The sequence below is a fragment of the Cetorhinus maximus genome, chromosome 12, assembly GCF_964194155.1.
Source record: "Cetorhinus maximus chromosome 12, sCetMax3.hap1.1, whole genome shotgun sequence".
In the NCBI taxonomy this organism is placed as follows: domain Eukaryota; kingdom Metazoa; phylum Chordata; class Chondrichthyes; order Lamniformes; family Cetorhinidae; genus Cetorhinus; species Cetorhinus maximus.
This window is the reverse complement of record NC_135890.1, coordinates 1552406-1576467: the sequence shown is the minus strand read 5'-3', so window position 1 is coordinate 1576467 and position 24062 is coordinate 1552406. Positions and strand designations below refer to the sequence as shown.

The window sequence follows — 24062 nt, the reverse complement described above, 5'->3', positions numbered from 1 at the left end:
GGTTTGATTTACTGACTTTAGGGAGAAAGAGAAAAATTGCGAAATGTTTTAATGTTCAGGAAAGCAGGAGGATAAGAAGAGATATAAAGAAAAGCTGAATCAAGCTGGGGAATCAATCCTCGGTCAATGGAGAGTGCAGGAGAGCATGTTGGGAGCAGCACCAGGCATACTTAAAAATTGAGATGCCAACCTGGTAAAGCTGCAACACAGGACTACATGCTTGATAAAATTTTAAGCAGCATGTAATAGACAAAGCTAAGTGATTCCACAACCAACAATTCAGATCTAAACTCTGCAGTCCTGCCACACCCAGTCATGAATGGTGGTGGACAATTAAACAACTCACTGGAAGAAGAGGCTCCACAAATACCCCCATCTTCAATGATAGGGGAGTACAGCATATCATTGCAAAAGATAAGGCTGAAGTATTTGCGACCATCTTCAGCCAGAGGTGCTGAGTGGATGATCCATCTCAGCCTCCTCCGGAGGTCCCTAGCATCACAGATGCCAGTCTTCAGCCAATCCATTTCACTCTACGCGATATCAAGAAATGGCTGAACACACTGGATATTGCAAAGACTATTGGCCCTGGCAATATTTCACCACTGGTACTGAAGATTCGTGCTCTAGAACTAGTCGCACCCCTAGCTAAGCTGTTCTAGCACAGCTACAACATGGGATCTATACAACAATTTGGAAAATTGCTCTAGTGTGCTCTGTCCAAAAAAAGGAGGACCAATCCAATCTGGCCAATTATAGCCCAATCATCCTCCTCTCACTCATCAGCAAAGTCATGAGAGATGTTGACTGTCCTATCATGTGCACTTACTCAGCAATAATCTGATTATTGACACTCAGTTTGGGTTCCGCCAGGGCCAATCAGCTCTTGACCTCATTACAGCCTTGGTTCAAACATGGACAAAAGAGCTGAACTCCCGAGGTGAAACTGGAGTGAGTGCCCTTGACATTCAGGCAGCATTTGACCGGGTGTGGAACCAAGGAGCCCTAGCAAAACTGGAGTCATTGGCATCGGGGGAAAACTCTCCGCTGGTTGGAGTCATACCTAGCACAAAGGAAGGTGGTTGTGTTTGTTGGAAGTCAATAATCTCAGGTCCAGAACTTCACTGCAGGAATCCCTCAGGGTAGTGTCCTCAGTCCAACTATATTCAGCTGCTTCACCAGTGACCTCTATCATAAGGTCAGAAGTGGGGATGTTCGCTGATGATTACACAACGTTCAGCACCATTTGTGACTCCTCAGATACTGAAGCAATCTATGTCCAAATGCAGCAAGACCTGGACAATATGCAGGCTTGGGCTGACAAGTGGCAAGTAACACTCATGCCACACAAGTGCCAGACAATGACTATCTCCAACAAGCGAGAATCTAACAGTCAACTGTTGACATTCAATGGCATTACCATCACTGAATCCCCCACTATCAACATCCTGGGGGTTACCATTGACCGGAAACTGAACTGGACTAGCCATATAAATACTGCGGCTACAAGAGCAGGTCAGACGGTAGGAATCCTGCAGTGAGTAGCTCACCTCCTGACTCCCCAAAGCATGTCCACCATCTATAAGGCACAAGTCATGAGTGTGATGAAATACTCCCCATTTACCTGGGTGAGTGCAGCTCCAACAACACTCAAGAAGCTTGACACCGTCCAGGACAAAGCAGCCCACTTGATTGGCACCACATCCACAAATATTCACTCCCTCCACCACCAACGCACAGTAGCAGCAGTGTGTACCATCTACAAGATGCACTGCAGCAAGTTACCAAGGCTCCTTCAACAGCACCTTCCAAACCCATGACCATCACCACCTAGGGCATCAAGGGCATCAGACTCATGGGAACACCACCACCTGGAAGTTCCCCTCCAAGCCTCTTGCCACCGTGACTTGGAAATATATCGCCGTTCCTTCACTATCACTGGGTCAAAATTCAAAATCCTTAACAGCACTTTGGGTTTTCCTCACCACATGGACACCACATGCTTCAAGAAGGCAGCTCACCACCACCTTCTCAAGGACAATTAGGGATGGGCAATAAATGCTGGCCTTGCCAGTGAAGCACACATCCCGTGGACTAATTTTTAAAAAGATTAATTGAGCAAGCCATGGATATTGGCTGAAAATTCTGAAATTATTCCAACTCCTCCAAGCTGTTTATTTTGTTACTAATTCTCACTGTTTAAAGGAGAATATGATGAGGTGAATAAGTAAGTCTTATAACTGATCTTTTAGTAATTTCAAACTCCGATTCAGTGTAGACCAGCTCCCTTAAATTGGTGCAACACATAGAAAAATGTAGCAGAATTTGGCACGATTCTAATGGTAATAATGGATTGACAGATGCATCTTTGCTTTTGGGCCTCTTGGTGCTCATCCAAAAATAAACACAAATAAAGTCAAATAGGCAATAATTGATGTCATTTCCTGCTCAGCTCTAATAAATGATCTCTTTCTATCCACTGCAATTATCTCGTCAATATTTCTTATTTTGTTCTCAGCAACAACTGTATATCGGCTCTGCTATTGGCGTGTCTCAGCTCCCCTTGCATCGTTGTGATGTTTACGGAAAAGCCTGTGCGGAGTGCTGCCTTGCCAGGGACCCCTACTGTGCTTGGGACGGCTTCTCATGTTCCAGATATTTTCCCACTGCCAAAAGGTAGAAGAGATTTTAGATTTTTGGTATTTGCACCTTTCCCACTAATGAAGGTGTTGCTGTTCAGATGGTGTGTAGCATAAACCCTCAGTAGGAAACCTTCAATAGCAGCGGTAAATATTTATGTGAGCGTTGAGTGAGGAAATACCAGGCAGATGGGCACTGCTGACAGCAGAAGCACAACACTAGGGAGCACTTGGTAATTATGTTTGGCAATATGTCACATTCCCACTCTTCGTCCCTCACTCATTAAACCAATTGTTCCCTTTCAGATGTTAAAATAACCCTTTCAATGCTGGGGTTTTCTCACATTAATGGTCTCTAGTATTTCTGCTGCCTGGGAGTCTGTACCAGCGTGATTATTAGCTCACTCTGAGACCACAGGAGAGTCTGGTATTCTAGCTGTCTTTTTGTAAACTCCACTGAGGTTCAGGTTTATGTTTTTTGTGAATATGTGGGGCTGTTTTGCTGCTGATATTTTCCAATCTGACTTCCTTGCCAAGCAGTCACACCAGAGGCCAGGTCGCCCCTAGTTTGAAGTAAGAAATGAGGATATATGACCTTTGTATCTCCATTCTAGCTTGAGTAGACACATTAAATTCTCTATTGCTGGACAGTTTACTCATAATAGCACTGACCATATTAATAGATACTATCGATTTGAACCCTTAAAAATGATAACTTGTTCAGGAATGGAAGCTCAGTCACTTACTTTTCCAGAACCGCTTTATCCAAGTCAGGGTCGTGGGGAGTTGGAGCCTATCCCGACTGACAATGGACGCTAGACAGGTTACACCTAGGGTAGGATGCCAGTCCATCGCAGGGCACACACTGCAGGGCAATTTAACCATAATCCACATAACCAGCCTGTCTTTGGATGGTGGGGGTAAACTGGAGCACTCGGTGTAAACCCACGCAGATACAGGGAAAACGTGCAAACTCCACACAGACAGACGCCTGAGGCCAGGGTTGAATCTGGGTCCCTGGAGCTGTGAGGCAGCAGCACTAACCACTGCGCCACCATTGCCACACTCGGGAACTGAAACCGAATCATTTAATCAACAGCAAAAATGTAAATATCCATATATATATTCTATGCTTCAAAATTCTGAGCAAATGGAATTTACTGTAAGACAAACTTACAATTTAACATTCCAGTTTGAGTGAAAGCAACTCTTCCTACCCGCCTTCTAAACACATCAATGGCCCAATGAGCCTACAGGCAGTTGTGAGAGATTTTATTTCTGTCAGAGTGGAGAGAACAAAATGAAAACAATTATATTTTATAAACATAAATGATAAAAGTGAACAACAAAATAAATACCTTAAAAATGGCTCGTGCATTGCTGCTATTTTGCTGCAAATGAGTTTCTGTAGAATACTGAAATAATTGTGCACAGAATGTAGCTCTGATGTTGGATGATGTACCACAAGGTCATTGTGATCTCCTGAGACTCATTTATAATCAACTTTGGGAACACAAAGGAATTTCTCACAATATTTTTTTCCCTGAATTGGTTCAGGTTTTTAAAATCCATTCTTCTGCCTCTCCTGAGAGATTATCTGGCTGCTGGTGTGTGGCAGTCATTGGCAGCTCTTTGCCTAGTTGCAACACAGCTTACAGGACAAAATGGTCTCTTTCCTTTGGTATTTTTCACGTATTCAGATGAACTCTGTCCTCTCCCTGCCTTCTGCAAAAAAAATAGTATCTAGTTCAATGTTGTCCAATAGGATTTCAACATTCACCAAAATTGTGGCGATCAGGTCACCACATTCGCCACGTGATTCAAGATATAAGCAGCGCTAATGGCACATATGCGCATTATTTGAAAATAGATTTGAGGCTTTAAACCATCAGCAGTCAAGACTGATACACCCACTGCCAGAGCCAGTGATACACCCACTGCCAGAGCCAGTGATACACCCACTGCCAGAGCCAGTGATACACCCACTGCCAGAGCCAGTGATACAGCCACTGCCAGAGCCAGTGATACACCCACTGCCAGAGCCAGTGATACACCCACTGCCAGAGCCAGTGATACAGCCACTGCCAGAGCCAGTGATACAGCCACTGCCAGAGCCAGTGATACACCCACTGCCAGAGCCAGTGATACACCCATTGCCAGAGCCAGTGATACACCCACTGCCAGAGCCAGGAGAACAACTTCAGAAGGGTTTTGCAATCCCACTGTTCTGCAAAGCAAGCCTGTTGTCTACCCTCTCAGAAGGTGGTGGCAACCTGTTAACCAGAGCGTTTTTTTTTCTGACAGTGTGCCCTAGGTTATTTTTTTTTAAATAAATTCTTTCAAGAGGAAACAGTCTCTATTTTAGCAGAATTGATATATTAGGAGACTGAAAGAGGGAAAAGATTCAACAAACCTCAATGCGTCAGCTTCTGCACTCTGACTTGCTTATGCTCTGTCACCTGCCATGTCGGCACAGAGCGTTTGGACATTTTACAGACCTTTGGCTCATGGCAAACTGGTAATCGCTCCCATTATACCAATAGTTTCCTTTCAAGCAATGATTTCAACAGATCTATTAAGATGAAGGTTAAACCCATTTACATGTTAGTGCACTGCCACAGTTTGTCAAAATAGGGGATTTCAACCCTCATTGGCAGCCATGTCGTTTTTTTTTCTTTATTCTCTCATGGGATGTGGGAGTCACTGGTAAGGCCGCATTTGTTGCCCATCCCTAACTGCCCTTGAACCAAGCCATTTTAGAGGGTAGTTAAGAGTCAACCACATTGGGAAGAGTGTCCTGCAGCCAGCATCGCGGTGAAGCAGTCTGGGAAGAGTGTCCTGCAGCCAGCATCACGGTGAAGCAGTCTGGGAAGAGTGTCCTGCAGCCAGCATCGCGTTGAAGCAGTCTGGGAAGAGTGTCCTGCAGTCAGTTCTTCTTGAAAATAACAAGAGTGACATCACAAGACAGCGCGATAGAGTAGCGGAGAGATCAGAACCGGGGAACTGGGGAAGCTTCAAAAAGTGACATCAGGCTCAAAACAGCGGAAGCCCGAGAGGAGTATAGAATGTGCAGGGGGAACTTAAAAAGGAAATTAGGAGACCAAAAAGGGGGCATGAAAAACATTGGCAGGTAAAATAAAGGAAAGTCCAAAGTTATTTTACGAGTACATTAAGAGTAAGAGGATAACTAGGGAAAGAGTAGAGCCCATTAAGGACCATAGTGGTAATCTGTGTGTGGAGCCGGAAGACGTAGGTAGGGTTCTAAATGAATACTTTGTGTTGGTGTTCATAAGTGAGAGGGACGACATGGGTATGGAAATCAGGCAGAAGGACTGTGATATAATTAAGAAATTAGCATAGAAAGGAAGGAGGTTCTAAGTGGTCTGGCAGGCTTAAAAGTAGATAAATCTCCACACCCAGATGAAATGTATCCCAGGCTGTTGCGTGTTGTAAGGGAGGAGATAGCAGGGGCACTGGCAATAATTTTCATTACCTTTCTGGCCACAGGAGAGGTGCCAGAGGACTGGAGGACAGCCAATGTGGTACCATTATTCAAGAAAGGAGGAAGGGATAAACCAGGGAACTACAGGCCAGTCAGTCTAACCTCAGTGGTGGGGAAAGTATTGGAAGAAATTCTGAGGGACAGAATTAATCTACACTTGGGGAGGCAGGGATTAATCAGGGACAGTCAGCATGGTTTTGTTAAGGGGAGGTCATGTCTGACCAATTTGATTGAATTTTTTGAAGAGGTGACCAGGTGTGTAGATTAGGGCAATGCATTTGACGTGGTCTACTTGGACTTCAGCAAGACTTTTGATAAGGTCCCACATGGGAGACTGATAATGAGGGTAAGAGCCCATGGGATCCAAGGCAATTTGGCAAATTGGATCCAGTATTGGCTGAGTGGCAGGAAGCAGAGGGTGATGGTCGAGGGGTGTTTTTGTGACTGGATGCCTGTGTCCAGTGGTGTTCCACAGGGATTGATGTTGGGTCCCTTGCTGTTTGTCGTATATATAAATGAATTAGACTTGAATGTAGGAGGGTTCATCAATAAGTTTGCGGATGACATGAAAATTTGTGGGGTGGTAAATAATGAGGAGGATATAGATGGGCTGGTCAGATGGGCTGATCAGTGGCAAATGGAATTTAATCTAGATAAGTGTGAGGTGATGCACTTGGGCAGGACAAACAAGGCACAGGAATACACGATGAATGGAAGGACCCTAGGAAATACCGAGGATCAGAGGGACCTTGGTGTGCATGTCCACCAGACCCTTAAGATAGCGGGACAGGTATTTAAGGTGGTTAAGAAGGCATATGGGATACTTGCCTTTATTAGCCAAGGCATAGAATATCAGAGCAGGGAGGTTATGCATAAAACGCTGGTCAGTCCACAGCTAGAGTATTGCGTGCAGTTCTGGAATCCACATTATAGGAAGGATGTGATTGCGCTAGAGAGAGTCCAGAGGAGATTTACCGGGATGTTGCCTGGGCCGGAGAGTTTTAGTTATGAGGAGAGATTGGATAGACTGGGGTTATTTTCCTTGGAGCAGAGGAGATTGAGGGGGGGGACATGATTGAGGTGAATAAAATTGAGGGGCATGGATAGAGTAGACAGGAAGAACTTTTCCCCTCGTTGGGTGGGGTGGGGGGGGTTGGGGGGAGGGGGGTGCATAGATTTAAGGTAAGGGGCAGGAGTTTTAGAGGGGATGTGAGGAAGAATTTTTTCACCCAGAGGGTGGTGGGAATCTGGAACTCACTGTCTGAAAGGGTGGTAGAGGCAGAAACCTTCATAATATTTAAGAAGTATTTGGATGTGCACTTGCGATGCCATGGCATACAAGGCTATGGGTCTAGTGCTGGAAAATGGGATTAGAATATTTAGGTACTTGTTTGACCAGCACAAACCCGATAGGCCGAAGGTCGTTTTTCTGTGCTGTAGACCTCTATGGCTCTAAGACTCTATGACATTGCTGTGGGTCTGGAGTCACATGTAGGCCAGACCAGATAAGGCCAACAGATTTCCTCCCCTAAAGGACATTAGTGAACCATGGATACTTATGACAATCAATAATAATTGTCATGGTCACCTCTCCTAAGATGAGCTTTCAATTTCAGGTTTTATTAATTGAGTGCAAATTCCACTAGCTACAGTTTTGGGATTTGAACCCATGTCCCCAGAGCATTAGCCTGGGCCTCTGGATTATTCATCCAGTGACATTACCACTACACCACTGTCTTCCCATCACTGTCCATCACTCATGCACCTCAACTGTTTTGTCAAAACCCTCAGCTAGATAAAACCAAGCTCTTCAGTTAGCATCCCCTGTGTCACAATTTTGAAAGCAATTCGACTGCTGTCCTTCCGAAGACCAACCCTATTTTCACAGTGTTCCACGGAGCATTGCCACAATCTAAATATATCATCATTTAGAGGGATCTAGGGGCCAGAAATGTTTTGCTCCTCGGGCAGGCGTGCCCGACTGATCGAGCGTAAAGTGACGCTTGATGACGTCACGCGAGCATCCCGATGTCATCGCGCACCCACGTGATATTTCGGTCGGCCAGCGCGCCCACCGACAATTAAAAGGCCTATTAAGGCCATTACCAATGTCATTCAATGTAATTTTTCGCTGCCTGTCCATCCTTACGGTTAGCGGACAGGTGAAAATGCCAAGTGGCCTTTGGATTTTTTGTAAAATCTCATCCACGGGCGGGATGAGGTTTCGATCCGTCATTAAAAAAAAAAAATCATGTTAATTTCTAACATGTCCCTGTTCATGTGACACGATTGGCTAAAAATCTGTATCAAAATTGCCTTTCAAATACTGTTACACTGATGAGCCCCAAATTCAAATGCCAACCAATCTCTCTGCGATTAATGATCATCTAAGTATGGTATTGTGGAGTCCATGTACAGCCCTGAACAGACATACCTGCTTACCATGGGCACACCTGGTGCTACTTGTGTAGAAGGTGAAATTTTTGGTTAATGTGGAATCTCAGTAGACACTTTCTCAGAATGGAGAGGCGGCCAGGCTATTCCTTTAGGAATTCTCGTGAGAGCCAGAAAGGTCTTGTATTTAGCAGGAATGGGTTCTGCCACTGGTTTGCTGCTCCTGTTTCCAGAACACCAGATTGCTCTCCATTTTTAAGCTTTATTCTTTGATGATATGGGGTTGGAAATGATGTTTTATGGTACTAGTAAAAAATGCATTGACCTGTTTGTTTGAGTTCCTTTCTGTGTAAATCAACGTAGGCATTAACCTTACAAGTATAAACTCTACTTTTCCTCGCTGGATAACAATTCAGAGTCAGGAGTGTCAATGCTGCATTTGCACTATGCTCCAGTCTAAGGAAAAACCTCCATCAAAGTGACTGCTGCACTAGAACACCACCCTGACAGAGCGAGAATATGTCTTTGCTGACAACCATGCAATTCTATCGTTTGTGTAGATTCCCAGTTACAAGGAAGTTGACCAGAAGCCAAAATATCAAGAATGTAACTCAATCAGTGTGTCGATATTTAACAATGACTTGAATATCTGCTGAGAGAATATAAATGACCATTTGTTAAGTAGTAAAAGTGTATCAAAACAGACCCCAAGAAACTGTTGTCTGAATTACGGGCAATAGTTTTCATATAGTGTAGTCTGCTTCCATCTCCCTGATTTAAAGAAGAATTACCTCATGCTTCAAGTATATGTTTTTAAACAAATAAATAGAATATGATTTTGTATTCAGCACATTACCACGTAGAGATTAAACCACACCTGCCTCCTAAATATGTCTTAACAACAGCGTGACCATGAGAACCCAGACATCAAATATCACTGTAACGCTTCATTTTCCAGATGTGTTAAGACGGTCCCATTATAGTGATTATGAAATTCTTGGCACAGCATCTTCTCTCCTCCTGACAATCACTGTTTTAACAGGGATTACTGAAATTCCTACTTTTATGTTTTACTTTACTTTGAAAATAGCAAGATGAAAGTTCAGGAAGTTGAGGCTCTTTTATCACCTTGGCTTAAACCCTCTTTGTTCCTTAGCTATAAATCTGTGTGGTTTGGGAAGTTACTCATGGTTAATTGAACTAAAATGGTTGGGCAAACTGTAAAGCTATTAATTTTGGCCCTGGTTTTTAGTACAGACTTCCACCTCGGGAAACTGGTTTCACTGCAGTGAACGTCACTTAAACCAGTCTATATTTCTCCCTTCTCCTAACTATGCTTCAGTTCTGCCGAAGGGCCATGAAGGCTCGAAACGTTAACTGATTTCTTCTCCGCCGATGCTGCCAGACCTGCTGAGTTTTTCCAGGTAATTCTGTTTTTGTTTTGGATTTCCAGCATCCGCAGTAGCTTTTAGCTTTTTGTTTTTGTCACTTACATGTTGCTCCAAATGGATCTCTAGGAATGTATGTTTTCTCCATGTTGTCATCTCTTAACTGGAATAAGTGTTTATAGGTTTTGGTCTGATTACATTCTGTTTTTGTTCACGTCCCACCAATTGCATTTGACATTACCCCATTCTACCTGTCAGAGAAAATTAATTTGAATCAGTCTGATATCAACAACCTGATTGAAATCCCAATCTCTCTTCACTGCCTTTCTTGTTTTTAAATTCTAATGTATTCACTGGACAAGTTTCAGTTACATCAGATTATTCCATGCTCAGATTCGAGAGTGAGGTATAAACATTGAGGAGAATGGAAATTTGCGTAAATTGGATGATATCTGAGATTTACAATAACTCTGAACTGGCCATAAAATACAACAAAAAAATCAGCTAGAAAGTTGTTTTGTCTTCAAGCTTGTTCGTTATTGTTGATCATTTTTTCTAGTGGAACTGTTTCTGAAATAGCTGCAGTGTACTACAGGGTGAATCATAGAACCTTGCAGCAGAGTTGGAGGCCATTTGGCCCATTGTGTCTGTACTGGCTCTTTGAAAGAACTATCCAATAAGTTCCACCACCTTGCACTCACCGCGTAGCCCTAATTGTTTTGGAAACAGGGTCATCTGGATTGAAAATTAGCTTAGCAATAGAACACAGAGCGCTAACAAATGGAGAAAGGGGCATTAATAAAGTTTCAAAGGTATTTATTCTCTGCTGTTCAGATATTCATCAATGATTTGGAGGTGCATAGATTGCTGATGATAACAAATGATGTGGCCAAAAGAGTTTAACAGCATTTAAAGGGATTTGATCCAATTAAGTAGATAGACCAAGGAAGAGCATTTGGAATTTAATACAGATGAATAAAACAAAAACATATAACACCTATACAATAGCATGACAACCAACAGCAAAGGTGTGAAAAAGAAACAGATTTGAGCATTGTCATTGATGCTCACTGATACACAATTTGTCAGTGAAAAGCTCTTTAAGATTATAACACTAGCCACACCCTGGGATGCACATCAAGAGCCTGTGACTCGAAGCTGAAAAAAAATTGAGTAAGCTTATAATATCAGACAATGTTTGGAATATTGAATGGGATTTTGGGCTTGTGACTTTCAGAACGTAATGAAAAAGTTACAGAGCGGAATAACAAGGAATTGTAAAGATACCGTCACCAAACTAGTTTTTATTAAGAGAAGTTTGGAAGAAGGATAGGTTCATGTTTAAAAACGCTGAATGGAATGTCCAATTGATTTCCAAAGCTGGACCATGATTGTAACTGGATGGCGCCAAAAGTTAACCAGCTGCAAGTGTGGCTTAAATATTTGTTTTTATACCCCGTTGAGTGTGAATTCAAATTCTTAACTCAAATTAACAACTTAATTTTATCCTTTCGAAAAAATAAAAATGGATAAATATTTATTTTGGAAATAGATGGAAACGTTCTAAGGTAAAAATTCGGGTAGAGATAGTTTAAATGATCCATAAAACCCAAGGAGCAGGATTTTCACCTCAGATGGTGGGCGCGTGCCCGACCTGCTTGGCAGTGAAATGACAGACGGTGATGTCGGGTGAGTATCCCAACGTCAACATGCAGTCGCTTGATAGTTCAGTCGGCAGGTGCGCACAGGAATCGCTGCACACACGCCGACAACTAGAAGGCCTATTATGGCCATTAAAGTATTAATTAACTTAAATTTGTCGCTGCCTGTCCAACCTTACGGTTGGTGGGTAGGCAAAAAGGCCAAACGGCCTTCGCACCTATTAGGAAACCTCACCCACGGGCGGGATGAGGTTTCCAACAGCAAATAAAAATAAAATAAAAAACTTTACATCCCATTCATAACATGTCCCTGCTCATGCGACAGACGGGACATGTTTTATGACATTTTTAAAATCTTTATTTATGATGTTTTAAAATCTTCGTCTCCCTGAGGCAGCTCTGTGCCTCGGGGAGCATTTCCAGTGCGCGCCCGTGTGCTTGCGCAAAGTTCCCCGCTCGCCTCCCCACTTGCTCGCCACCTCCGCACACACAGGCAGCGCTGAGCCTCTGCCGCCCGCGTTTCACAGGGACGGCTTCCCAACCACCCCCACTGAGCCCACCCAACAAGGGCAAAACTCTGCCCAAGATGCTGCAGTGACACATCAAGGGTGGTAAATGTAATGGGTTAATAGAATAGCAATGGCAATGAGTGATGTAGACCGTGATGTAACTGTGACATCAGCAGTCAAGTGCTAGGCACTCGGGGAGAAATGGACAGTTTGTATGCACGAGAAACATACCTACTCTGTAACCTGTCTTATACACACTGCTAATAAACCAGTTTGAAGTAACTATCAGAGTAAGACTACTGCCTCTCGAGATAAGATAGGCCACGCAAAGCAGAAACTAGCAACCACGCATGTATATCGTACATATATCAAACATGGTAGCTGGGCTGGTGACACCAATCTAAAGAAGAGTTGGTGCCATTGACAGGACCACGGCAAGAAAGAGCAGGAAAATCTGATCAAAGTAAGAATCTACAAATATACCTAAGCAGGAGGCAAAGTGGAAAGCGATGACAAGGTCCATATCTGTCGAGCGGTCACTGCCCCTACCCTGCCTGCTTAAAAGTCTCGAGGGTCCACAGAGAGGCCAGAAGTTGGAATTATGGAAGGAACTCTTCCTCTGATATTGAGCAGCATTGGGCCTTCATGCTAAAGGGCAGAAGGCACCATTCTTTTTACCGTAGGACAGGTCCCCGACGATGTCCTCTTGAGACAGGGGGTTGGAGGAGACGCCGTCCTTAAAGCCTTTGGCATGTATTTTAGTCTAAAATGAAACCTTGTGATTGTGTGAGTGTACTTTAGTTAAAGATCCCAAACACCAGAGGAATCCATTGAATTATTTCTTACCGATCTATATCGCCTCGCTAGCTGTTGCAGATAGGGTGCGTTTAAAGATGAACATATTCACAACCCAATTGTCTTTGAAGTCTGTGATGAAAAACTTTTGGATTTTTTACGGACTAAGGACAACCTCTGTCTAGATCAAGCAGTTCAATGCAGGTCGAACTCAGAGATAAACCAGCTATAATCCATCGCGACACCGAGACACTAGATGATTCATTAACTTGCTAGGCCCATGCCCAGTGGCCCGGCCCATGCAAAAGCCCGTCAAAAGAGGTGAAATGGCGGTTAACCCCACAGCTGCCATTTTGAGGTGCTTATGTTGTGGTGCAAAGAAACAGCACAGATGCCAAGATTGTCCAGCAGGGGGTGCAGTGTTCCCAGTGCAGGGAGGGAATGCTTCTTAATAGAGGAGGTAGGAAAGAGAATATTCATGAAATGCACAAATAATGACTGAAACAAAATTACAGAGTTTCTAGGGGAAGTAAAGTTCCCTGGATCTGCACCTGAAGTGCTGTAACCTGCAAGGCTATGGACCAGGTGCTGGAAAGTGGGATTAAAATTAGCGGCGAGTTTTCTTTTTCTCTTTTTGGCTGGTGCACATGATGGGCTGAATGGCCTCTTTCTGCGCTGTAATTTTGCTATGGGTCTATGGTTCGAAGTAAATGGTTTTAATCAGGACTGCTGGTCAGTTACTGTGGAAGTTAAGGGCTTTGACACTGAATTTAAAATGGATGCTGTAGCTGGTATTAACATGTTTGCTGATCATTTGGTCTGGATTCAGTCAATACCTCTCCATCCATCAGATCTTAAATTGCAAAGTCCAGGTGGAACTAACCTTCCAATAAAATATTGGATAATTACCACCCTTCACTACAAGAGACGACAGATTGTTGATTGTACGTTGTTCACAATCAATGAGTATCCTTATTGAGTGGAGATGTTGGTATGCTACTGGGTATTCTGGAAAAAACAGATTATGACCTTCAATTGGATGACGAGATGCCTTTCATGGAAGGATTTCCCAAGTTATACGTAGAAGCAGGTGTATTTTCATCCTACAGCAATTGGTGAGGTGTATTCATTGACCCATGATTCATTCTCCATCACAGAGACACCATCCAGGAGGATGTTAAGTTTGTGGATCTCTCAGTTCTTTTCAAAGTTGGGCCGGAGGATATGGATATGGGAGGCACAGCAGCAGATAGTGGCCATCTGCAAGAAGACCTTTCGGACCTGGGCTGACTCTCTCCAGAAGAAGGTAATGAAGACGAGGCCGTTGTGACGCCGATGATCCCTTGGAAGATGAGGTCCTAGAGTTTGGTGCATCATTCCAATCTACCGAATGATATGAAGTCTCTGTTGTTTTTTTATGAAGAGTCAGCAGAGTTTACTGCAGCAGAGCAGCATTCAAATCTTTGCCTTATAGAATGCACCAATGCGATGCCTTGTGTATCACTGGTTAAGCATGAAGAGTTGTCCAGCAAGAACAACATGCCTGAGTCCACAGATGATCACCCTGCCTGAGAGAGGGTAGAGCCTGTTATCTTGGGTGAAAGCAAAATGACACCTGCACTTCAGTCTCAGCTGAAAATCTTCTTCCCACTGGAGCTGTCCTTCAGCACAGAAGCCAAATCAGAGTCTTCAGAGTGTCGACAGCTTCAACACCCTGTACAGGAATTCCATCTTCCTATCATCTTACAGATACATCCCATCACAGAAAATGGCATTGTCTTATCTTCTTATCCTAAAACTTTCTCCCCATTGCCCACAGTGGAGCTGCCTTATAGAGTAAAGCAGGCAAGAGTTAGAGTTGGATAGAATCCATAGCAGTAGAAGGAAGTTACAGAAATACAATGTAGAAAGTTTAAAGCATAGTTTAACATCGTTGTTAAGAAATTGATAGAATATATTTCTTTTATTCATCTATAGGATGTGGGGGTCATTGGCTGGGCCAACATTTATGGTCCATCCTGAATTGCCCTTGAGAAGGTGGTGTTATGCTGCCTCCTTGAACCACTGCTGTCCATAATGTCTTATCACAAGGCCCTGCCTCTTTATTTTTGAAAATATGATTTTTCAATTTTCAATTGACTGGAACTTTTGCAGTTTGAACTGAGACGGAGAAATCTGCCTCATCTTCGTTCCTCACCTTCACTTTCAAATGTGGCCTTAAAAATACAAGGCCATATTCCAACAGTGAAGGTGAGAAACAAACAAATCACCCTCAGGGAAGTGTGAAAAGAAAGACATTTCCTATAACCCAGACACTCATCGAAACTCGGAACTGTCTAAGGAAGAGACATTATAAATGAAAAGTACTGGATATTAAAACAATGGCTACCACATTCAGAACCACCCAAAACCTCTTGGAAATACACAATGGGGGAAGTATTTCAAGGCAAGGCTGCCAGCCACTTGAGAGAGATTGCAAGCAACTCAGGTGGTGTAAAGAAAGTCTCCAGAAGAGGAAACAAGCTGAGGGCTCTTTCTCCCTCTCTCTCATTTGGAATAAGCATGTCACCCGGTTCAAGAAGCCAACTCTACCAGAAACCTACCGGTGAACCGAGAGCTCATCATAGCAACATCTTTGACATCTGACCACATCCAAGAGAACAACTGACTCAAACAGGTCACAGCGTTTAAAATCTGCACCTCAAGGATAATCAAAGGACACTTAACAGTATATTTACTTAACTTTTAAAAAATTGGACTCTAACTTCCCTTTTTTCTGGTGTGTGTCTGTGTGTCTGTTTGTTTGTGTGTGTGTGTGTGTGTGTGTGTCTGTCTGAGCGTGTGTGTGTGTGTGTCTGTTTGTTTGTGTGTGTGTGTGTCTGTTTGTGTGTGTGTGTCTGTGTGTGTGTGTGTCTGTGTGTGTCTGTGTGTCTGTTTGTTTGTGTGTGTGTGTGTGTGTGTGTCTGTGCGTGTGTGTGTGTGTGTCTGTCTGTGTGTGTATCTGTCTGTGTGTGTGTGTCTGTGTCTGTTTGTGTGTGTGTGTGTCTGTCTGTGTGTGTGTGTGTGTGTCTGTTTGTGTGTGTGTGTGTGTCTGTCTGTGTGTGTGTGTGTCTGTGTGTGTGTGTGTGTGTGTCTGTTTGTGTGTGTGTGTGTGTGTGTGTCTGTTTGTGTGTGTGTGTGTTTGTGCCCTAATGACTACATGAGGCTTGATTGCTTGAGGTTGTGTTTTAATTATTTTGTCGGGTTTAGTGGTTAATAAACTTGCCCTTTCTTTGACTCAAGACAACCTTGTTTGATTGGCTCCTTATTGCTCACAGCTTAAATAGTTAAATACATCCTGATTCGGAAAAGATATATCCTCGTGAAAAAGAAAGTTAAATCTTTGTTGTGACCTACCGAGCAGGGTGAATACCTGGTGGTATCAGGTGCAGGAACACCCACAGTGCTGTTAGGAAGGTAGTTCCAGGATTTGGACCTGTGGGGAGGTATAGTGTAATGGGTAATAGAATATTCAGGGTAATGAGTGATGTAGACCATGATGTAACTGTGAGATCTGCAGCCATGTGCTTGACACTTGGGAGAGAGGATGAAACAGTCTATACTCATGAGAGACATACCTACTCTGTAACCTATCTTGTCAGATAGTGTTAATCAACCAATTTGAATTAATTACCAGAATAAGAATATAGTCTCTCTAGAAAAGATAGGCCACACAAATCAGAAACCAGCAACCTCACCACCAGTATATCAAACAGTAATATTCGTGCAGAAGTGCCTGACTGTTCCTGTGAGGAATGTAGGATGTAGGGTTAAACCAACACTCCTGCAGCTTCACTTGATTTAACATTGTAAGTAAGGAGCAATTTTACATAAGGGTATCTCAGGAGATTAACTGGGCTGGGAGGATTCATGGTAACTTGAGGGTCTGTGGTAAGAAAGATGTGATCAGTTAAACAACAACTTCTTGTTTAATGATTTCTCATATTCCTGTACTCTCGATCAATACTTGTTGAATGCAAGGAGAGGTTATTGATTTACATTTCAGTTGATTAGCTTCTGAATTTAATGCAGCTCAACATCATGCCCAGAATCAGTGGTAATATTTCACCAAGATAGTGAACCAGTGCAGAAGCTATATTTATGGGTTGTGCATAGTGAACACTTTTTAGAAGCGTCAGCAATGTACAAATGGGAATAAGTCAAGTAAGGATGGAAAAAGATAAATTAAGTAACTTTATTGTAATGTCCTTTATCTCACACTGTTTAATCTATTCAGTTGTAAATGGAATCTGAGTGTTTTGTGGTTGTTAAACGTGCTTTGCTGAGTTTAGGAGCAGAATACCTTATTATATTTGGGGTGCCTGCTACAATATTATAAACTTCAAAGACTCTTGTGGAACTACAGACAGATTCAAACCAGCTTTCTAATTGAGAATTGCACAGAGAAACAAGGCTTTACCACTGAAAAAGTTGAGCAGGGTTGAGTGCGGTAAGTGATGACAAGTCTATTTGAGAAGCAACTCCAGGTTTTCCAAAACAAAAACAGAATTACCTGGAAAAACTCAGCAAGTCTGGCAGCATCGGCGGAGAAGAAATCAGTTAACGTTTCGAGCCTTCATGGCCCTTCGGCAGAACTGGAGCATAGATTAGAAGAAGGGAGAAATTTAAATTGGTTTAAGGTGGGTGGGGGGGGGGGTGGGAAAGGGGGGGAAGAGACACATTGAGGGTGTGGTGTGATGATTGTGGAGATGAGCAGATAATCAAAACATGTCACAGACAAAAGGGTCAAAGAGGTGTTGAAGGTGGTGGTCTTTGTCTGAGAAAAGTGCTAATTAAGAATGGAAGACAGGATATTCAAAGTACAGCTCTAGTGGGGGTGGGGTGGAAAGACTAAAGGTTTTAGTTTTAGATTTAAAAATAATGGAAATAGGTGGGGAAAGAAGAATCTATATAAATTATTGAAAAAAAAAGCGGGGGTGGGGGGGGAAGAAATGGGGTGGAGATGGGGGGAGGGGGAGTTTAAGATCTAAAGTTGTTGAATTCAATATTCAGCCCAGAGGGCTGTAAAGTGCCTAGTCGGATCGATTACAAGTGTAACAGTGAGTGAAGAACAATAATGGGAGAGCTTGCCATTCTTGCTGCCTGATGTTACCAGCCATCATCCTGAGGCTGGGCTGGGGCTGGAATGTTAATACCCCAGTCAGCTTGACAGGTCCAAGTTCCTGCAATATCAGGAACCCTGTTGGAAAAAGATAGGTGCAGAAGGGAGTGAGTATTTTCTTGGGGAGTACCCAGTGTGGTGGCAGCCTAGGTGTGGAGCCCAGGGGACCACGCCCGGTCCTCCCAGTCCCACTGGAATAAATAAAACTTCTCTTTTTGGCTCTGCTGGTGCTGGATCACCCAAGGAAACTTCCCAGAGTCCACTTGCCAACCAATCAGCACTCTCTTCACATACAGTAGAAATTGTTGTTTTCCCCTTATATTGGTATTCTTGAATTGTCCTGATGAGTGCAAGTCGAAAAGCTTCGACATGTCTCTTTTTCAGCAACACCCAAGCAAACTGCGGATTGCCCAGTCTTGTCTATAACTGCATGTCGCAGGGAGCTGGTTTGCCGATTATAGGAGTCTCTATATTGCCGAGTCAACATAAGGGCCCTGGAGAAAATAAGAGCAGCCACACTATCGGCAGAAATGAGTCATTACAGTTTCAGGAAGCGTCAATCTCATCAAATGTCTTTGTAGTTTTATACAAACTCAAACTGAAGCATCCTGTAGACCCAAATCATTCTGAGATAAGAGTTTAGCCGATACATTCATCTCTGAATCAATTTTGCCCTAAATATAGAAGACCAACTTTAGGTAATAGTTTCTTAATGTTGTCAGTGGCCTGGTATTTTCCAATCCTGTCATTGAGCTAAAAGTATTTGCTTTCATAGAAACAGAGCATTTGATTCAATATAGACACTAATCCATCGAAGGGAATGGGCACCCGAAACTCACACTGATCGTTCTTGTTTCAGGCGCACCAGGAGACAGGACATCAGGAACGGCGACCCTCTTAGCCAGTGTTCTGATCAACATCACAATGGTAAGTTAATGATGACTTAATTGCTTGAGCTGAACAAACTTTCTATATTTCTGACCAATTCTTCTATCAAATGATGTGCTTTATATTTATGCTGGTGGACATGACATTTTTCAAATGGACTGATGCTCAAGTAGTTAATTTGACTCAACTGGATATATTGATGGTACCATTGATGCTTCTATCATCTCTATGGAGGATACAAAAAAACATTCCAGTAATAGCTGTAAATCAAGAGGCGGAGGGGAGAGAGGAACTTGGTGAAATTACAATCACAGGGGAAGTGGTACTGAGCAAACTGATGGAGCTGGAGGCTGACAAGTCTCTGGGTCCTGATGGACTTCATTCTCAGGTTTTAAAAGAGGTGGCTAATAAGGTAGTCAATGTATTGGTGTTAATTTTCCAAAATTCGCTAGATTCTGGAAAATTTCCATTAGTTTGGAAAGTAGCAAATATGATCCCTCTATTCAAGAAAGGAGGGAGGCAGGAAACAGGAAACTATAGGTCAGTTAGCTTGACATCTGTCAGGGGCAAGGTGTTAGAATCAATCATTAAGGAGGTTATCGCTGGGCACTTAGAGAAACTCAAGATAATCAGAGGAAGTCAGCATGGTTTTGTGAAAGGGAAATCATGTTTAACCAATTTACTGGAGTTCTTTGAAGGAGTAAAATGTGCTGTGGATAAAGGGGAGCTTGGATTCCCAGAAGGCATTTGATAAGGTGCCACATCAAAGGTTATTGTGGAAAACAAAAGCTCACGGTGTAGTGGGTAACATATTAGCCTGGATAGAAGATTGGCTGGCTGGCAGAAAGCAGAGAATATGCATAAATGGGCCTGTTTCTGATTGGCAGGATGTGACGAGTGGGGACCTACAGGGGTCTCTGCTTTTTACAATTTATATCAATAACTTAAATGAGGAGTGCAAAGGCATGGTGGCTAAATTTGCAAACAACACAAAGATAGGTAGGAAAGTATGTCTGTGAAGAGGGCATAAGGAGTTTGCAGATGGATATAGACAGGTTGAGCAAGTGGGCAAAAATCTGGCAGATGGAGTATAATGTGGGAAAATGTGAAGTTGTTCACTTTGGCAGGAAGAATAAAAAAGCAGAGAATTACTTAAACGGAGAATGACTGCAGAATTCCGAGATACAGAGGGATCTATCTAGGTGTTCTAGTGCATGACAGAAAGTTAGTACAGGTACAGCAAGTAATTAAGAAGGCTAATCAAATGCTCTCCTTTATTATGAGAGGAATTGAATATAAACGTAAGGATGTTATGCTTCAGTTATACAGGGCATTGGTGAGACCACATCTCAAATACTGTGTGCAGTTTTAGTCTCATTATTTAAGGAAGAATGTAAATGTGTTGGAGGAAGTTCAGAGGAGGTTTACTAGATTGATACCTGCAATGAGTGGGTTGTCTTATGACGAAAGGTTGGACAGACTAGGCTTGTTTCCACTGGAGTTTAGAAGAGTGAGGGATGATTTGATTGATATGTATACAAGACCCTGAACGGCCTTCACAAGGTGGATGTGGAAAGGATGTTTCCTCTTGTGGGTGAGTCCAGAACTAGGGGGCACTGATTTAAAATTAGGGGTCACCCTTTTAGGACAGCGATGAGGAGAAATCTTTTCTCAGAGGGTTGTGTGACTTTGGAACTCTCTGTCTCAGAATGTGGTTGTGGCCGGGCCATTGAATACTTTTAAGGCAGCGGTAGATAGATTCTTGTTAGTCAAGAGAGTCAAAGGCTATCGGGAGTAGACAGGAATATGGAACTCAAAACACAAACAGATCAGCCATGACCTTATTGAATGTGGAGCAGGCTCAAGGCACCAAATGGCCTACTTCTGTTCCTATTTTGTATGTTCGTTTCAACATTAGAGAATTCTAAGTGTCAGGTTTGAGTCAGATGTCAGAGGGATGCAAATTTTTGGAGTTTTCTACTCCAGGGAGCTGTGGATCTTCAGTCATTGTGTATAATTCAGAACTGAGATTGGTAAATTTTTAGATTTTCAGGGAATCACAAGACATGAGATTGGATGGGAAAGTGAAATTAAGGTTGAGGATCAGCCATTATCCTATTGAAGGTGGAACAGGCTTAAGGGCAGAATGGTCCAGTCCTGCTCCTGTTCCTTATGTTTATAATCCTGGGGTTTGGTTTCATTGGTACCAAGTGATGTCCAATACTTCAACCAAGTACGCACTCTTCATGTAAAAGCCTATTGGCTGCCATCGCAGAAAAGTCCAAGCCATTCCTGTCCTCACTAATAGTCACACATTCTTCTGTTGCAATAAAGATCACTGGATAACTATTAACATCAAGAATCTTGGCTGATTTTCTTTCCCTTTCCTGACCAATGGACATTGAGAATAATGCAGCGGCCTTAATGGCAGCTGAGCTGAAATCAGGAAGCTGAACACAGGTCAGGACGTGCATCAGTTTCTGTTCTGTATGGTTTAAAACTTAACTGACACCATAACTCGGTCAACATGGGAGCTGTTTCATGTTAAACATGATTTCTGTGTAGGATTGTTTGAAATTTCATTTTTAGAACTTCTATAGATCAGACACAATGATAACCAAGGGAGCAGAGCAAAAGTCTGCATTTGATCTCAGGCCACTGCTAATTTGATCAAGACCTTTTTTGTTATGGTTTCTTGCTGACTTTTGTATGTTGAGCAGAAGTCTCATTATAACATTGACTTGAGGTTTCTGCAGCCATATCAGAGGCAGGCTCCTGAATTTGTTTAGACATGTCAAAGCTTGTGATGCCCAAACTCTGACTAGTTGCCTAACCAGACCCCTAAAAAAAAAACCTTCTAAATTTGCCTAAGTTATGTTCTTTGTAGAAATGGAAGGAGCAGAAATGTTCCTCCTGTCTCTCTGTAAAACAACCACACTCCACTGCCACCACCTCCCTCCACGACCCTCCGCATCCTCCCTCCCTCCCTCCATCCCTCCATCTCATCCTGATTCTCTCCCGATCTTGTTTTGTTTTGAAATATCTGAATGGTAATTTATTCATCAATTCTATTCCCTTTGTTTAAAGAAATCTGCCTGATTTATCTTCCAAGCCTAATTTCTTGATTTTCACCTCATTCCCTCTACGATGTGAAACCTTCCCCAATGTGAACGATTTGCCTGAATCGATTTTATCATTGCCCTTAATCTTAAACAGCTGTTGGGTTACCTCAATTCTTCCCCTTTTGCATTGGATAGAAACCTATTTAATCCGATCTTCTAACTTTGATTTCCGGTCACTGGTATCAGTCCAGATGCCTGGCTCTGTGGCTCCTCATGTGCTTCCTATGGTGAGGTGACGAAAACTGCACCCCTGTCTCCAGGCAGGATGCCTTATACAATCTCCGTTAATTTATATTCTATCTCTTTATTAAATCACCCTAGGGACCCATAAAGTTTTGCTGTTGCGATTGGTTGAGGGTCCTGGGGCACACCAAGGCCTTCTTAAATTTAGTTTAGACAACTAGAAGTCTGAAAAACAACGTTAGGAAATGAATAAATTCCTTCCCCCTCTGTGTAAATAGTGCCAGTGATTTGGTTACATTTTGATTCCTTAATACGGAAGTGACTGGGAGCTTGGTACAGTTGTACTTTTTGTGATGCTGCAACATTATTGTTCAGCACCATAATACCACTTCCATCTCGCCGATCGTGAAAGTTCAGCGTAATGTTCCCGGTGCCAACCAGGTACCACTCGACCCACTGCAGCCAAAACTTCTCCTGTGTCACAGGATGCCTGTGAGGAGGGGTACCCGCTCCTGTGCGGAAGCTGCATCACTCTAGAGTGACAGCTGAAAATGAGTAAATTACTGATCATCTACAGGAGTGAAGTGCAACGGCCAATTGTAAGGGAAGCATTATTGTGCAGAAATATTATTCTATTTTCTTCAATCTTATCCTGGAGCATGTTTATGCTGACAGACCAATAAATGCTAGTTTCAGTAACTACAGCTGGTTATTGATATACCTCGACCACAGCTGGTTATACTTCAGGCCCTGAATGTATCACCAACATCCAACAAACATTGCTAAGAAGAATCTCAAAACATTTCTGGACAAGTCCTGAGAATTACTGGCTCATGAACAAAATTTCTTAATGCATTGGGTGCTTTAGTCAGGAGAAACTGTAAGATACAGAAAACCTTTGCTTCCGTCACTCAACACCCGGGCAGTCATTAACTCCGACACATTCTGAAGCTGAATGTTTGACACTGCTGCCCTCTGGTGGGAACAGAGTTTGTCATATTTGCAACACACACACTGTCATAAACCTTTGGGGTTTTTCCATTTATAAACTGAGCACATGTACTGAAGTACATTAAACATACCCTGAAGTGCACAATATTGTCACTAATATAGAAAATGTGTTTAGAAAGTTAAATATTTACAAAGCCGGTATAAGATTTTAAATCATTTGTAGCTTTGCATACAGTCACATCACATTTTACAAAGAGGGTAAAATCATGTTTGGAATATTAACATGCTAACACTTGAGTATTTTTACAGAAGTTTTAACCTATTTAAATAAATGACTCAGTTCAAACAATGCACAAAGGGATATCAGCTGATTGGATTTATACGATAATATTGTGGGTATCGATTTCACATCCAACTTTCTGGTAATTCTTTCTAGACGGGTTTATCTTATAGAAATCTAAGGCCTCTTGTCTTCTATAATGAGGCTTTGTCCAGGCATGAAGGCAATTTTACTACAGTGAGAGGTTTATATAGATTTTTGTTATGTCAGGGATTTACCTGATGGATGATTTATTGGATGTTACTAAACTAAACCAGAGACTTCCCAAAGTTTCATTATCAGAATGAATGAATCCCCATTTTATAATAACTTGAAGAACTGGCTGATATAAACTGCCCTTAATGCTGCACCTCTGCAGTTCCCTAGCAGAATGCTAAAAATAAGTTTTAGTTCTAAAAAATATTGTTATTAATTGGAAATCCAGTCATTCTCTATTAAAGCTTACATCTGTATCATTGACGCCATCAAACAATACGCAGGAGAGCAGCAGCTGTGTAGAGTGGATATAATTTATGGCAAAGTATGTCAT

General features: G+C 42.5%; 1 protein-coding gene across 4 annotated transcripts in view; it reads left to right on the top strand.

Annotated features, from left to right (window-relative positions):
* Positions 1 to 24062, top strand: part of LOC144687164 (semaphorin-3A-like) — a 432238-nt gene that overhangs the window by 389773 nt on the left and 18403 nt on the right. For all 4 annotated transcript variants that reach the window (XM_078552904.1, XM_078552906.1, XM_078552905.1 and 1 more), the window contains exons 15-16: positions 2519 to 2676; positions 18909 to 18976. In XM_078552904.1, the coding sequence (XP_078409030.1) occupies positions 2519 to 2676; positions 18909 to 18976 (226 nt within the window). The remainder of the gene's footprint in view (positions 1 to 2518; positions 2677 to 18908; positions 18977 to 24062) is intronic.